The sequence below is a fragment of the Cyprinodon tularosa genome, unplaced genomic scaffold, assembly GCF_016077235.1.
Source record: "Cyprinodon tularosa strain WSP-4 unplaced genomic scaffold, ASM1607723v1 ctg110, whole genome shotgun sequence".
In the NCBI taxonomy this organism is placed as follows: domain Eukaryota; kingdom Metazoa; phylum Chordata; class Actinopteri; order Cyprinodontiformes; family Cyprinodontidae; genus Cyprinodon; species Cyprinodon tularosa.
The window spans coordinates 844,976-861,359 of record NW_024037894.1 but is presented as its reverse complement, the minus strand read 5'-3'; the positions used below and the strand labels follow the sequence as shown (position 1 = coordinate 861,359).

Sequence of the window (16,384 nt, the reverse complement as noted above, 5' to 3'; positions counted from 1 at the left end):
ACCGGGTGCCACTCCTTTCAGCTAAGAACAGGAAACTGAGGCTACAATTTGCACAAGCTCATCGAAATTGGACAATAGAAGATTGGAAAAACGTTGCCTGGTCTGATGAGTCTTGGTTTCTGCTGTGACATTCGGATGGTAGGGTCAGAATTTGGCGTCTACAACATGAAAGCATGGATCCATCCTGCCTTGTATCAACGGTTCAGGCTGGTGGTGGTGGTGTCATGGTGTAGGGAATATTTTCTTGGCACTCTTTCGGCCCGTTGGTACCAATTGAGTATCGTTGCAACGCCACAGCCTACCTGAGTATTGTTGCTGACCATGTCCATCCCTTTATGACCACAATGTACCCAACTTCTGATGGCTACTTTCAGCAGGATAATGCGCCATGTCATAAAGCTGGAATCATCTCAGACTGGTTTCTTGAACAGGACAATGAGTTCACTGTACTCAAATGGCCTCCACAGTCACCAGATCTCAATCCAATAGAGCATCTTTGGGATGTGGTGGAACGGGAGATTCACATCATGGATGTGCAGCCGACAAATCTGCGGCAACTGTGTGATGCCATCATGTCAATATAGACCAAACTCTCTAAGGAATGCTTCCAGCACCTTGTTGAATCTATGCCACGAAGAATTGAGGCAGTTCTGAAGGCAAAAGGGGGTCCAACCCGTTACTAGCATGGGGTACCTAATAAAGTGGCCGGTGAGTGTACGTCTAAAGCAAAGAAACAAACAGCAATAAAGGCTGTGGGACGGTTTCTATTCTGACTGAGGCAGAGAGGTGATTCTCAGAGAGAGATCTGGGAAGTTTATCCAAGTTTTTCTTTCTTTTTTTAAAAAAGAGGTGAGAGATATACGCTGCAATTAACTGCTCTGTCTGCCCCTCTTTATTTTGCTTTTTGTGAAGCTCAAAAAGGATCACTACTTTATCCATTTTCTGTGCTCTGTAACTCCAATCATGGGTAAAGTTTTCTATTTTATTGTTTCGTTAATTGTTTTTGCAACAGTCTGTCCTGCTTGCATGCAGTCCACACAATGCGTGACTCCAAACTGATTCTTTCCCCCTGTGATTAACAGATTTTATTTAGTATTTTCCCCCAAAGCAGATGTGTTTTACTTTGTAACCTCTCTTCCTGTCAGACCCATGAAATTGCTGCTGAATTGCTGCGTAGTCTGACAAAAATAGACCTGGGCTCTATCTCAGTCGGAGCTACGCAGCTCCCTGCACGAAATCATCCTCACTGACTTTCAATGAGTGCTAAACATCACGATTTTGGTCTGTTCTGGGCTTCAGGGATGTTTCAGAAAGAAGCAGATTATGACCACGTGGTCACAGATCAGTTTCCCCACTGAGGTCAGAGTTAAAACAAAACGGCTGAACCTGGTTATGATTCAATGGTTTAGTTCGCCCTTGTACATAAACCTTGAAATGAAACAGTGACACAAAAAGTGGAGTTCGGCTTAAAGCGGCATTTTGCATGAGGAGGGTAAACCAGCTGAATCTGTAAGAATTGAGACTGTGACCTCCTGCATGATGAGATGCATCCTCAGTGTGCTTTAGCGATTTTGCCATGTACAGCTGGTGCAGGAGACTGTTTGCAGATCTGGGTTGTTTCCTCATCTGCTCCTCGTCGCAGTGGCCTCTGTGTGCAGGAAAGCCACACGCTGCCTCAGAAGCCATGAGGGTCCCAGGAAGCTGAGGAGACATGTCTCAGGTTCCCTAGATTGTATGTGAGTGATCCCTCACTGGGTGTATCCAGTGAGGGATAAAATTAGGCCAGTCCTGCCTTATACTGCTGACAGAGCTGGGGAGGCCAAAAAAAGCCTGGCAGAGCCAAGCCAGCAGTGGAGGACTGAAGGAAGCGAGGGGAGATCGCCGCCGAAATGGCCTCCAAACGTAAGGAAATAACAAATGACAGCTAAAAGCTTGGAGAATCAATGGAGAGAAAGGATAGGTTCCCCTTCTCTCCTTTAAACCCAGGTTCTGGTTAAAGTCTGAGTCCAGTTTTTCTTTAGTGGACAGACTGGGACGGTTTATGTTTATGAGGAAATAATTGACAATTGCTGATTTTATGCTTTAGAGTAAAGAGTTATGTGCATGAAATGACTTGATGGTGAATAGGGGTGGGTATTATATTGTTTATTGTTTTGATTAATCTTCTAAACGATAAATTAGGATTAATGGAGTTTTAAAGCTCAAAGAAATGGTCAGAAATTGTCTTTTTTCATAACAGCATTAACAAACGTATACATATATCTAAATGCAGTTTATTTCTAAAAATCACACGTTTTTATGATACTTGTTGTATGATACTGTTTGAAATGGATAAAATGTCCAAGAGATCAGTGTTTGTGATTATGGGGCTATGATTGCTGTGGCATGCAGTCACATCCATCAGTGACCAAAGAAAGGCTGCAGAGAAGTAATGAATCATTCTCACTTTTATTCAGAGTTTATACAGAAATGACTAACTCTAATTTCATGCTATTTAGTTCTCTTTGAAATAATTTTAATGCCATCAACAAATACCCATGACAAGAAAGAAACTATATAAAAATGGATGTATTCTAAAGAACCTTGAGAAAATTTTAAGACCTAGCACTAAAAATGAAATATAACTTAACTGGATATTAACTTAACTGAATATTAGAAAATATTGGATTAAATCTGTAACTAAAGAATAATTTAATCAATTAACTGATTACTTAAATAGTTGCCGATTATTTCAATAATCGATTAATCCGATAATTGTTTCAGCCCTTCAGTGGATACAAAAACATACAGATCATGGTACATCTGGTACAAATGATTCATTTAAAAAAAAAGAAAAGATGATTATTGCATGCGTCGCAGTTGGTTTGCTTTCAGTTCCAGTTCCAACTCTCAAAATGTTTCAGTTTATATTTATCTCAGATACCTCTTTCTTAGGGTTTTATATTTTGTTAGCATTTGAGCCATTAGTGTGCTAGATTTATTTTCCACAGATTTAGCTATGTGTGAATCTGGAAACATTACCTGGAACAATTCAGATTGACCTTGATTAGAAGCGTGTGAGTGGTGATGCACGGCTGTGTTCAGACACAACAGCATCTTCACATGCAGTGTTGCATTGGATTCAAATATTTTTTGAAGACAGTCTGATTTTCTGACGATAGTGTTGGCAGTGCTCATGCTGGTGCTGTGCTGTTTGTGGCGGCAGCTAGTAGGGCTGGGCGATATGACCTCAAGTCAGTTTGATGGTAAATTGGGAGGTTTTACCTCGATAACAATAAATGCACCATAAATGTTCCGGCTCTTCTATGTGAAAATAAAAGCATGTGCAGGAAATCCAACTGATCTATTTATAATTCATTTACTGAATAAATCACTTTACATATTATTTTTAATTAAATATAAACATTTTGTACCCATTTAGGTTTAGACATTCAGTAATGTCTCATTGAACAGGAGAAAATATTTCCTCTTAAACAAACATTTTTGCTCAATGAAGGCTTTTGCACAACTTTGAGCTCAATAGCATGGCTGTGCTATAGGTGGTGCAGGTTGGATGTGTTACTTTGGGTAGTCCCAACAATTTTCAGACAAACTTTGTATTTCGTTTTTTTTTTGCTCAACATCTATGGTGTAATTTTGATGCCACTGTACTGAGCGTGCACTGAAAACAAGGTGCATCTTTTAAACTTGCACACCCTTGCTCAAAACCGTTCTGCCGCTCGCTCGACTCTGACAACCCGCCCTCAACTTCACCTCTGTTCTCACTCGGCTCCACAGGATTAACTGATGTCATTTTGTTAATGGCTGTGTTAGATGCTTGAGAGAGCTCTCCATGCAAAGCATTCTGGGATATATCTGCCTTTTCTGAGGACTTTCTCTTATTCTTAATACACTTCGTAGACACCTTTTCTCCTACGACCCTCGGCCATTTTCAAAGAACCGCGGTGAGAAAGGTAAGCTTCAAAGACTGTCTGAAATCGTCACCACAGATATACGCCCGAAAGTGCACATGTGCACACAAAGATAGCTAACGGGACGCACATGTAGGACGGCCTGACGTAAACATAATCATCAAAATGATTGACAATTAGGAGGACCACTTATTTAGATGATCCACCCGGAAATAAAAGGACATCCTCTATACCTTTAAGAGTTAAACAGAAGAGAAGACATGGCTAGATCTGTCAATTGTCCCCAAACACAGGAAATTCCAACAGCATTTAAGCTTTCCAAAGGTCTTTAAATGCGTCATTAGTAAAGGCAAGGCAGGCAAATTTATTTGTATAGCACAATTCAGTACAAAGACAATGCAAAGTGCTTTACATGATTAAAATATAGGAAAATAAAACAGGATCAAAGCAAATAGGAAAAAAAAAATATATATATATATAATGCAGAAAAAAAAAAGAACAAATAAAAACTGTTGGAATAAAGAAAATAAAACAGCAACTAATTATGATGAACTAATGATGTTTCAGTTGAACAGTTTATCTAGAACAGTCAAAGGCAATCCTAATCAAATGTGTTTTTAGTCTTGATTTAAAGGAACTCAGGCTTTCCGCACTTTTACAGTTTTCTGGAAGTTTGTTCCAGATAAGTGGAGCATAGGAACTAAATGCTGCTCCTCCATGTTTAGTTCTGGTTCTAGGTATGCAGAGCAGGCTGGAGCCAGAAGACCTGAGTGGTCTGGAGGGTTGATACACTGATAGCAAGTCTGTGAGCTTAAGAAGCACAAAGAAAACAACCTAATTAAAAGTAATTAAGCTACATTAACACATTTTCAATGAGATAATGAGAAAATAATTATTATTGCGTCAAAAAAACAAATTAAACAGTTTAAATAAGTAACATACCAGGTAACATAGAAAAGAGAAATCAGTAACCTACTATATTTTTTCAATTAACCAGACAATAAAAGAGGAAAGCCTACAGTCTCACGGACGCATAAACCCTTCTGAAAACAAGAGGTGAAAGTCCACATTTAGACAGAAAATGTTTGCTGTCGTCTGCTGACCGTTACCTGTTAACTAATGTGTGATAATTGAACTACAGAAGAAAGAGAGCTCTGATTGGTTGTTGCCAGGTAGCCAAGTTTCATGAACTATTATAGGATGCTGGTACGTTCAAAGTGTTTAGAAACAGAAAGCATAAAAACCTCATGAACAGGAATTACCTTTTTAAATGTTTTAATTTATTTCCAGATTCTAGAAACTGGATTCGAACTGCAGTATCTAACAATAGATTGAAAAATACAGTTTACAACTTCTGTTTAATAATTTCATTCAAATTGTGCAATCATGAAATGCTTTTGAAGTTGAAATAGTTGTATTTGTTTTTCACTCCCTCTCCAGGTCCTCAATACAAAATGCTGGGATTAGATTTTGGACTCAGTGAAACTTTGAGCATTTTAAACAGCTTTATGATGAAAGGCAGCTGCTTCTCAGCTGTGCTGATCAGAGGCGTCAAGTTTACAAAGTACACATACTTTGTTACTTAAGCAGAAAGGTTGGCTAGCTATACTTTGCTGGAGTAATTATATTTTAGACAACTTGTTAGTTCTACTTCAATTTTAAAAATAGATTAATTAATTTTGTTCCATTAAGCTAATTTTCATTGTTGGTATTAAAAAACAAAACAAAACAAAAAAAACTAAAATAATTTGTTTCATCCTGACAATTAATTTCTTTGTGGTTGGACTCGGTGCTGCCCCAACTTGTTGTTCACCACATTCCAAGATAAATAGTTTTTCTAGATAATGCAAAGTTAAATTTGACACCCTTACCATTAATTATAAAACTAAGAAAATGAACTCTAAGGAATTATCATCCAGAATTGTAGAAAAATGTTCCTTTAATAGGGTAATGCAGCAAAGCTTCTGTCCTTAACATTTTTCCATGCATTAATTTTCCTTCTATACTTTAAGTAGTTTTAGAAATGGTACATTTACACTTTTACAGGAGTAAAAAGCTTAAGTTTTCACTTCTACTAAAGTGTTTTTAAACAGTAAGATTTATACTTCTACTGGAGTAATAAACATTAATACTTTCGACAGCTTTGCATGTGTTCATCTAATGTTAAAGAGGGAAACTTGCTTGATCCCATGTTGAAATGTTCATCCATGAGATCAATGTCAGGTTTGGTGAAGCAGGCAATAAATAAATGTGATACAACACAAAATATTTAATTGCTTTTAGATAAAATGGAAAATCTAATTTCGTATTTTGGCTGAAACCATCATTTTAACAGACATGCAATTCTAAATGTCTTCTTACATGCAATTTTGAGATTAGAAAAAAAAAATAACAGTATCAATTACAAACCTGCTTAAATTGGTTCTGTAACCATGGAGTTGGTCCTCTGGGCTACTTAAATCCATCAGCACTCCAACTAGTTTTGTCTGGTGCGAGCCAACAGAATGGACAGAGATTCCTGGATAGTTGTGGAAAAGTCTTAAAAAAAAGTGAGAGAAAGTCCGGTTGCCTTCCAAATTAAGTCTGTTTTTGGTTTCTAAGACCCAGATGACTAGGAATTTACAGAGGATATGTTACAGAATAATTGTATATACTGAAACACAAGCACTAACGTCTGCTGCGATGGTGATGTCATCGGTAGAGATTAAAAATTATCTTAAAAACAAAATTTGACCTGCATGAATCAGGTAGCACAGAAAAAGCATATAATTTTTCTTCATTTTGGAGCTTACTGCAGGAGAGTTGACCTGGATGGCCTAAAAAAAAATCATCTTTAATATCTCTAAAACAACAGCAGAACACATTATAAAAAAAAAAAAAAGAAATTCAGTTTCACAAATGATAATTTTAACTGCACAAACCTGCACTAATGAAGCACCATTTAGTTTTTTGTATTTTCAATTCAATTCAATGCAGTTTACTTATATAGGGGCAATTAACAACACGTCATCTCAAGGCACTTTACAGTTCACCAAATCATATAGTGAAATTGTGTCAAATACAAATCATGAGATTGTATTGACTCATTGACTAAAAGGCAATCCCCCACACCAAGAGGAAAAACTCCCTTTTAACAGGAAGAAACCTCCAGCAGAACCAGGCTCATTGTAAGCGACCATCGGCCGACGGATTTCAAGGAGACAGAAGCAGAGATACAAAAGGCAACAGAAAGTTTGCCTATTTGCTGAGTTTTTTTCACCTGGGTGGGGTGTCATCTTGTTGACACGGTCCAGAGTGTAAACATTTGTTAAGTACGGATCCAGCAGCTGTGTTCACCAACGCCCAGATTTAGCTCAGGGCTGAGGTCTGCTCGAAAATTTCCGAAAGCAAATTCCATTAGATTAGTGATTTTTCCTTCTTAAAATGGAAAAAACTAAAGAACTGAGATGAGATGTGTGTCTGGTGTATGTACGAGTCCAGGTGAGGGTCGTGCTGTGGAAGAAATTAGACGTTACACCTTTCAGACATATATTTTTGTTCACATTAAAACATTCCCATTCTCTCCCTGTAACTCTTTAATTAGAAAGTTTTTTTTGCATTTCTATTAACATAAATTATTGAATAGTTTAGTATTTACGTGTTAATACCCCAAAATGAAAAATCATAATATACAATATGAACAGATCTGACCTAAATTTGAACTCTTTTTCAATTCTGTCTTCCTCACTTCTCCAATAGTTGTCCAAGATATCTGAAGATTAGCTCTTCTCATCTAAGTGCTGCAGCATATCTGGTGGTGGGTGTGGGGATGTGAATGGGTTCCCATCACCTCACTTTCTTCTGTGTGTTGCAGTCATGGATCTGGTGTACTGGAGGAACATGAGGTGGACCGGTGTGGTTTTCACGGGGCTGGTGATGGGCCTGGCCAGCCTCTTCCAGCTGAGTGCCATCACCGTGCTTTCTCATGTCTGCTTGGGCATCATGTGCATCACTGCTTCTCTTCGTCTCTACTACAAACTGCTGGAAGTTCTGCGCTGGAACCCTGGAGTCCACCCCTTCCAGTGAGCTCTGCTGCCCACGTTTCTGGTTTACTTTTGCATGCTCACCGGATCTCCCTTTCCCTGTCAGAAAGAAACAAAGGTCTCTTAAATTTGAAGAGCTGAACTGACTGATTTGGGTGTTGGGGACTCTGTTTCCTCAGGTCGTATTTGGACTATGACAGCTCGCTGACGGATAAGGAGACGGTGATGCTGGTCGAAGAGGTGGTGCTGCTGATTGCGTTTGCTGTCACAGAGATCAAACGACTTCTCTTCATCGAGAACATGATCGACTCTGTTAAGGTCTGAGAGGGGTAACCAGGGGCGTCTCTAGGTTTAAGACACAAGGGTGGCTCAGCCCCTAGAAGATAATGCGCACGCGTAGCGCGCGCCGAATTTTTTCAGTGCACCTGCTAAGGCGTTGTCTAAGACAAGGGTGTAACTTTGTGTTGAAAGTTGGTGGGGACGGCTCATAAGGAAAGGGAGGTCCCTGCGCGACGCCTTTTTTTTTTTGTTGGAAAGGATAAAGCCAAAAAAATGCGAATAACATTTATCAATTTAATGCTTACAGTTGAAAACATAACTGTTACAATATTCACTTATATATTTTGTGCAAAAAATATCACATAAATCTAAACAGACAGTACAAATCAAATAAATATATCAATTTTGTAGAACATTTATTGACAGTCAATTTTGGGTCACTTTTTAAAATTAATTTACTTTTAAACCAGGACTCGGACAAGATCTTATGGGACCTTAAGCAGAATATGATTAAGCAACTCCGTCTTTCTGTCAAGAACATCCACTAGTAGGGTATCCAGGGGGGGATTTACCATTAGGCAATACTAGGCAGTTGCCCAGGGCCCCAGGTTCTGGGGGCCCCATAAAACTCTGTTTCCATGTATGGTTAATACAACTAATCCTTATTTGTGCACATTAATTATGTTTTTGATAAAAATCCTTTGGCTAAAATGCCATCAGAACGCTGATAAATAGAGAGAAAAAAGGGACAAGAAGAGAGGGACAAAACCTAGAACAGATAATGGATGTCTATTCTATTAACATTTCTCTATCTGTAGAATGGGTCTGTTTTATGGGTTTTCTTCTCAGGGGGCCCCCTGCCTGTCTTTGCCTAGGGCCCCAAATTTCCTAAATCCGCCCCTGAGGGTATCAATACTGATTTGATAGAATCTGGGAGAGCGGACTATGTTCAACCATCCATTTTCTTTAACCTTATCCCTCAGTGGGATCAGGAGGTGCTGGTGCATATCTCTAGCCACGTTCTGGGTGAGAGGTGGGATCACCCTGGACAGGTCACCAGTCTGTCGCAGTATGTTCAACCAGCTTAAAAGTAATCGGTATCAGATTTATTATTTGCACTTTTACTAAGTGAACTTTCTAACTCCCTTAAATCTGAAATTCCAATGCCAAAATTGTTTAAATCTTTTATCTTTGGACCCCCTGCAGAGTGACGTCACACCTGCAAGATCCTATCCTTACCTTCCTGCTAGATTGCAAAAAGCAGCTTGCTCATGAGTTGTCAACTTAACACGCTAAATCTTAAATGTACGTGTACATATAAAAGAAAAAGGGGCGCAGTGCTTGCTACTGAATGGCAACACTATCAAAGTCAGGAAAAAGTTTTAAGTAAAGCCGGGATTAACCTCTTACACCCTAAGGGGGTATAAATAAATTTCTGCCTGACAAAAACACACAAAAGTAAATAACTTATAGCCTCAAAGCTATTAGATTTAAGAAGAAACCTTTGGTACATCTGTAAAGGTAAGATGTCATAGAATGGTTTTCTGGTGTCAGCACCATTGTAGCTTTGACCCTGCCTGAAATATTAGGGACAAAATACAAAATATTTTGCATTTTTTGAACCTCGCCAACATTTTCTTTGAAATAAACATTGCAAAACACTACCAAAATATTATTTATAGCACAAAAAAGTAGTACAGTCTTTCAAATCTAAATGTTGTGTAAAAATATACAAAATGTGGACTCAATCAGATGAATCATATTTATTTTAGAATGGTATTAGTGAGAAATTTCTTAGGCGGAGAGGCCATTTTGGCACACTTATCCATAAATGTCACCAAACTGTGCCAAATATGTTTTTTACATCAATACTGGGGGTTTGGTAAAATGACGAGGTCATGTAGCAGCTGGACCCGCCGGTGGGTCCGTAGGGTTCAAGGGGTTAAAACAGTAGCTACAAGAAGCTTCAAATAAAAGGTGTTCTTTATGTTCAACCTAAACACCAACTCCGATAGACCATCAGCAGAGCAGGTGTTTAAATTAATCAATCACTGCTGCGAAAGCTTATAGCAGTGAAAGCTAATATACCACAGCCATCACTTAATAAACGCAAAATAAACAACCCTCTAAAAACGGAAAACTGTAATGGACTGAAAGTCCTGTTTTTTATGTGGGAAATTATTTGCGTGTGTTTTAGTATAATTCTGATATATTGGCGCTGTTGTCTGTTTCTATGGCAACGATACTGAATGTAGTGTAGCTTAGAGACCTGCATGGGTCGAGTTTTACCAACCCGCACCCGCCCGAACCCGTTAGGATGACTACCGAACCCGACCCGCCACCCGCGGATATCTTCAATTCAAATGTTATGGGGAGAGGTTGGAGGGGGGTGATGGGGAGAAAGCGAGAGGCAACAGATTCTTTTTTCTGAGTTTTTTTGTCGGGGTTTGTGGACGGTGAGCAGCGGGGAGAACTTTTTTTATTTTCTTTCTGAGGAGCGGCATGAATGGGGTTTTAATCAGATATACACAGCACCGAAAGCAAAATACGTGTACAAAATATTGGTGGGGACATGTCCACACCAGTCCTTAAGGAAGTTACGCCTATGATTGTTCAGATTAACTTGTCTTCTTTATGGCTTTTATTCGGTGCTTTACTGCATTTGTTTTGGGAAAATATGAGGAAAAAATAAATACAGAAAAAAAAAATATATTTTTTAAAATCGCAAAATAATTATAGGGTGGCTAATGCCAAAGAAAGGGTGGCTGAAGCCACCCTTAAATAGGTCTAACGACGCTTATGGGGGTAACCCCCAAGGTGGTGATGACATGGGCTGCATTTACATATTTATTGTCATCTTACACATGTTTGATAACATTAGGACCTCAAACTAAAGGTTTCTATTGAGATTTTAAACAACAGAAAGTGGAGGAGGCACACGCAGGCACAATACTGGCTGCACCTTCAAACAGGAAATGCTCTAATTGATCCAACTAAGGTACAGACCAACGTCTGACAGAGGATCCGACTCCATGATTTCCACTTACATACATTTTCAGTATAATATGACGTTTTGCAGAAAAGAATCAGAGGAATTTCAGGCTTTAGATGAGCATCGATCAGCTGTAAATATGTCTCCACAGAACCTTTCTCAGGGGAGCAAAAGAAAAATGCACATCACATTCTGGAGATTTTTATCTGCAAAGAAAATTGAAAAATTAAAATTTACTTACAACTTTAGATTATACACCGTTTTGTATTGGTTTAAGACATAAAGCACATGGTTGTCATGACAAAAATTGAAAAGAAAAGAGCAAGAAAGAAGGTGTGATAGTAATAAAAAAAAAGCTAATTCCAGAGCAAAACTGTTGGATTCATAAATGTTTGGCGCCATCTAGTGGTAGTAAAAACATTTCCTCTCCTATATTTTTATTATTGAGAAATGTGTACCATATCAGCTTTTCTTCTCAGTAACAACGTGCATGCAGCTAGATGTGTAATGAGCTTAGCTAGTCTTCAAAGTGAGAAAGACAGAAAAATATACCATAGAAGGCTGAAAAAAAAGGATAAGAAAATGGCTTCTGTACATCTGCAAACATTTCAAACATTTGCAGCTATCTAAAAATATTTGACCTAGAACAAGGCTGGACTGAAGAGGCCCACATTTGATCAGTTTTAACCCAGTATGAGCTAAATTTGATAAATATTAGAGGATTTGATATTAACCAATAATAATGAAGGACAGACGCGGCTTTTTCTGCTGTCCATTTCTTTTTTGTGACTTTTTTTTGACTCATATTTCAAAATAACTTTGACAAACTAATCAAAAACCTCTCTGAGGATCACCCGGTCATAAATCATGGCTGTGTTTTCCTTTTATTAACCATAGTTGCCATCATATTTTGTTTTAAAATCATTTAACCCTTTTTAAAAGCATTTTGTGCATCTTGGGTGTGATGTGGGGCCCTGACAGTGAAAAGTGCCTGTAATCATATTTTGGATCCGTCCCTGAATGGGTCATGTGACTCAGAGCACCACTTTACATCAGTCTGAGCTCCCCTTAAACACCAGTGTTAACCAAACGGAGAATTGCTGTTAGCTCTGACCCTTAGCTGATCAGGCATATTTCTGGTTCTCTGATGGAGGATTTCATTTAGAGGTGAATGTTTCCTCTTCTTTAGCAGTAACTTCATGACTGCTAGATCTACTGGTCCAAACTGGCCTGATACCAGAACACAGAGGGAGACTGGGTCATTTAGAGACAGTTCAGTGCTGCCAACTTTTCCATATTAGCTGTGCCAAAACCTGAAGTCACTACATGGCTTCATCAGCCTGGTTACAAAGTTGGTAATCCTTTGGTAGAAGAAAAGAAAATACAGCAAGTAATAAAAACACTCTGAATATGTTTAAGATTTTAATTTTTTAAAATGTTTTACCTGATCCAAAACTACATACATGTAATCAAACTTAAAGTAACAGGGACACACACAGTGGATGAGTCTTTGTATGAATGAAATGCAGGGAGGATCTATTTTAGTGCAGCAGTTATTGGAGTTATACAAAAACATAAAATTGAATTATATATTTTCATCCTGCTTTTAAATCCAGACCAGTTAAGCTTTCCGCACATCTAACTTATTTTCAGTGGAGAAACACAGGAGAGACTGCAGCCAGTTTGGTGCTGAGTCTGATTGGATTTGGAGGGGGGCGGGGCTTGCAGCAGCACTCACTGCTCGCTGAGGACAGTGAACTCTAAGCTCCAAGTCTCCAACAGCGCAGAGATTTGTTGATAGTTACATATTGCTAAAAAGTTGCTAGGTTGGTAACTATAACCCTATTTACACTAGCCTTTTGATACGGTCCAATCAAAGCAACCAAGATAACTGATGATTGTAAATGGAACGCAACAACTGGACCGCACCAGACACAACAGAACCTTGCTGAATCTACTGCCAGTTCAACAGTAGGGCTTGGTGCGATTCATCTGTGGCTCGCTCCTCTGATAACAAAGAGCGAATGAGCAGACCACATCATCTCCTATTTACAGTCAGCTGACTAATTTCGTGGGTTCCAGCGTGTCTGACTTTGTAATTCACAGATCTCTTCACTTGCTCAAAACACTTCTTTTCAGCCTATTAACAATAAATGGTATCAAAAGAGTGTGGTGCACCCTGGGATAAGGAGGGATGCAGAGAATGAGGCTCCCTTTGAAATTTGGGCAGAGGACGCTTTCAAGAAAAGAGGTTCCTGAATGTTATGGGCGCAGCCTTTTTTTTGCGTAATTCCTTCCTAGAGACCCGTAGCACTGTGGATCTCTGATAGGAGGCAAAGAATCAATATAGCGTGATGTGTAAATGATTTTAAGAACCAAGCTTGGTCCGAACTCAGCATGGGCTAGTGGAAATGGAGAATATGTCATTGTCTCCCCAGACCTTAAAATGACAGGTCTAGAATCCCTAATCAAAAGTGTGTTGCTTTAAATCCATCAGGGCTAATGACCGCCATCATGGTGATCTCTAAAGCCGGGCATACACCGTACGATTTTTCATTCTAGTGAGTTTTATATTCCTCTTCTGCTCGTTTAGCTTCTGGATAGACAAGTCCGGTTCGCGCCATCTCACAGCGGAGCTGAGTCTCACGTGGTTTTTAGACATACAGTGTGAGCAGTTAGATTGCATCTCAACGTCGGGTTGCACATTGTGAGAATATGCATTGTGAGCTGTGATCTTGCACATTACGACAACACCCTGCGATTTTGTCGTAAAGTGTGAGCAGTAGCTGTGTACAACGATTGAAAAAATAGCTCAGTGTATGCCCGGCTTTAGCCAATCACTGATCTTCCCTGTCAGAGTTTGTTGTTCCCATGCAGACTCCAGAACAAGCAGTTCCTCTATAAACCAGAGGGTGGCAGCAAAGACACTTAGAGTTGGAATGTCCTAAATTGACAATTTGTTCAGCCCTAAACTGAAGATATGACCCTAAATAGTAGGTAATTATTCCAGGACTATACTGATGTTAAACATCACAAATACATAACAAATGCTCTTTTGAGAACTACGTTTGTTTTATGGGGAAGAATGAAAAGTGTGTCTGCGAGTCATCTAGAGTCACATGTAATTAAAGATAAATAACCAATGCAATTTATGTGTTTATGTTTGTATATGTATAAATACTATAGTTCATTCAAAGTATATTGAGTGATTTATTTCTATGATTTAATTAAAAGAAAACAACGTAACTATTTGAAAAACTGCAGCTAAGCAGAACCATCCTATCAGCTAATCTGCCCTCATGTCAAAGTATCTCCAAAACACACTTTGATCTGATTAACCTCTCCTCGATGCACCTCTCGTTTGAAATTAAAGAGCGTTCTGATGGCGTTGGAGCGCCATCTGCTGTTTATCTGTGATCACATTGGGATTAATCAAACTTATCCTCTGTGTCTCAGTTTGTGCTGCTACTCTATCTGCTGACATATGTGGGCGTTGCCACCAATGGGCTGACTCTGATCATCGCTGGTAAGTGACTTCACCCAGTACCTAAACAAACCAACACTAGGCCCTGCTGCTGGCCGTCTGCCTGGGTCTTATAGCTGAACATCCTTCATTTTATGAAAAGTTGGATTTTAATTACTTTTTGTTTTTGCTTGCAGCTGTAATTGCAGTTTTCTCTCTTCCTTTGTTATACAAAAAACAACAGGTAAATGTTTATTTTTTTTAACGAATAGTTGATCTTTGACCCAGTGATAGAGATTCGCTTCAGGGATCCTGACCTCTGGTTCTGATGGCAGGTCCGGATAAGGAAGGTGGCCAGAGCACTGAGAGCATTTATGAAGAAAATCAGAAATCTGCAAGTTATCTGCTCCAAAAAACAAAACATCATTTCACGGAGTGAATTTTATTACATTATTATTTCAAGCAAAGCATTTTAAAATAGAAATTTGAATAAACAAAAACAAAAATAAAATCCAGAAATGAACCTTTGACAACATACTAATAAAAAAAATGGTTTTGGCATTGACTTTGCTGTTTTTCAATCTATTTTTCATATTTTATTTTTTTATCAAATATTTAAAATTGTGCTATGCTTTCTTCTCTTCAAATTACTCTTTTTTTTTCAAATTGAGTTTTACGATTTTTTCCATATTTTATAGATCACATTCTGTTCTCTTCTGTCGGCCTGCTGGATGTTAGCAACAGCGAGTTTATATTGGACTGAAAGTGAAGAAAATGTGATTAGTTAAACATAATTTGAGAAGAACGCACATCATGAAGCTTAGAGAGAGAAATATAAAACCTGTTTACAAACAAATCCCTAAAAAATACATTTGAAAAATTCAAATTTAAAAAAATAAAGTATTTGAAAAAACAATATATATATATTTTTTGTATATAAAATCTGTAAAAAGAGTTCTTAGCTTTTTATTTCCAAACTTAAATTGGAAAAAGATGAAATAAGAGAAAACAACAACGTTTCTCTGAAAAGCTTTTCTTGATTCAAATGTTTTTCAAAGATTCATTTCTGGTTCGCATTTATTTTTCACATTTAAACATTTACAAATGTGTTGTTTGCTTGCAACTTAATGGAACAAACTTCACTCCATATACTTGCTGTAATAATATCAATACCAGCTAATAAATTATTGGTATGTTTTTCCTCGTCTTCTCTCAGGTTTGACGGCCTGTACCAGATGGTGAGACCTTCCTCTGCCCTGGCCTCCAAACCGGTGCCTTCAGCTCCTCCAGCGCTAAAACAGAAGTCCAAGTCGAAGTAACCTCTGGTTGCTCACTAAAGGAATTTGGGATTCAGAAAATGTTGGAAGGGTTCATCGTGTGTGGGGCCGCCGGTGGGGCAGCTCATTTCCATCTCTCCACCGTGATTGTTTATGGGAGGAAGATTTAATTGATGCCGACAGCAGAAACAAAGCTGCCATTCACACAGAGAAAAAGAGGGGCTGAGGATGAGGAGGGAAATGTTATTTACTGAGATGCTCTCTGTGGGCAACTCTAATGTCCACATGAATGAGAACATGCACTTTTCCACACATCCTTATCTTTTTATTCGGGTGTATTTTTTACATAAACGCCATTTTCATACAAACAGTTCTTGAAACAACACATCTAATTCTTTGTTTACATCCTTCAATGCTTGCCAAGTAGAATAAAAAAAAAA

At 38.5% G+C, this 16,384-nt stretch overlaps 1 protein-coding gene across 1 annotated transcript; it reads left to right on the top strand.

Moving 5' to 3' along the window:
- Positions 1–1,744: 1,744 nt before the first annotated feature.
- On the top strand, positions 1,745–16,384 carry rtn2b (reticulon 2b). Its single transcript, XM_038296930.1, has 7 exons — positions 1,745–1,902; positions 7,765–7,972; positions 8,113–8,251; positions 14,661–14,730; positions 14,865–14,911; positions 15,003–15,061; positions 15,884–16,384. Exons 1-7 carry the CDS (start codon positions 1,890–1,892, stop codon positions 15,984–15,986), a joined length of 639 nt encoding a protein of 212 aa, XP_038152858.1. The 5' UTR covers positions 1,745–1,889; the 3' UTR covers positions 15,987–16,384.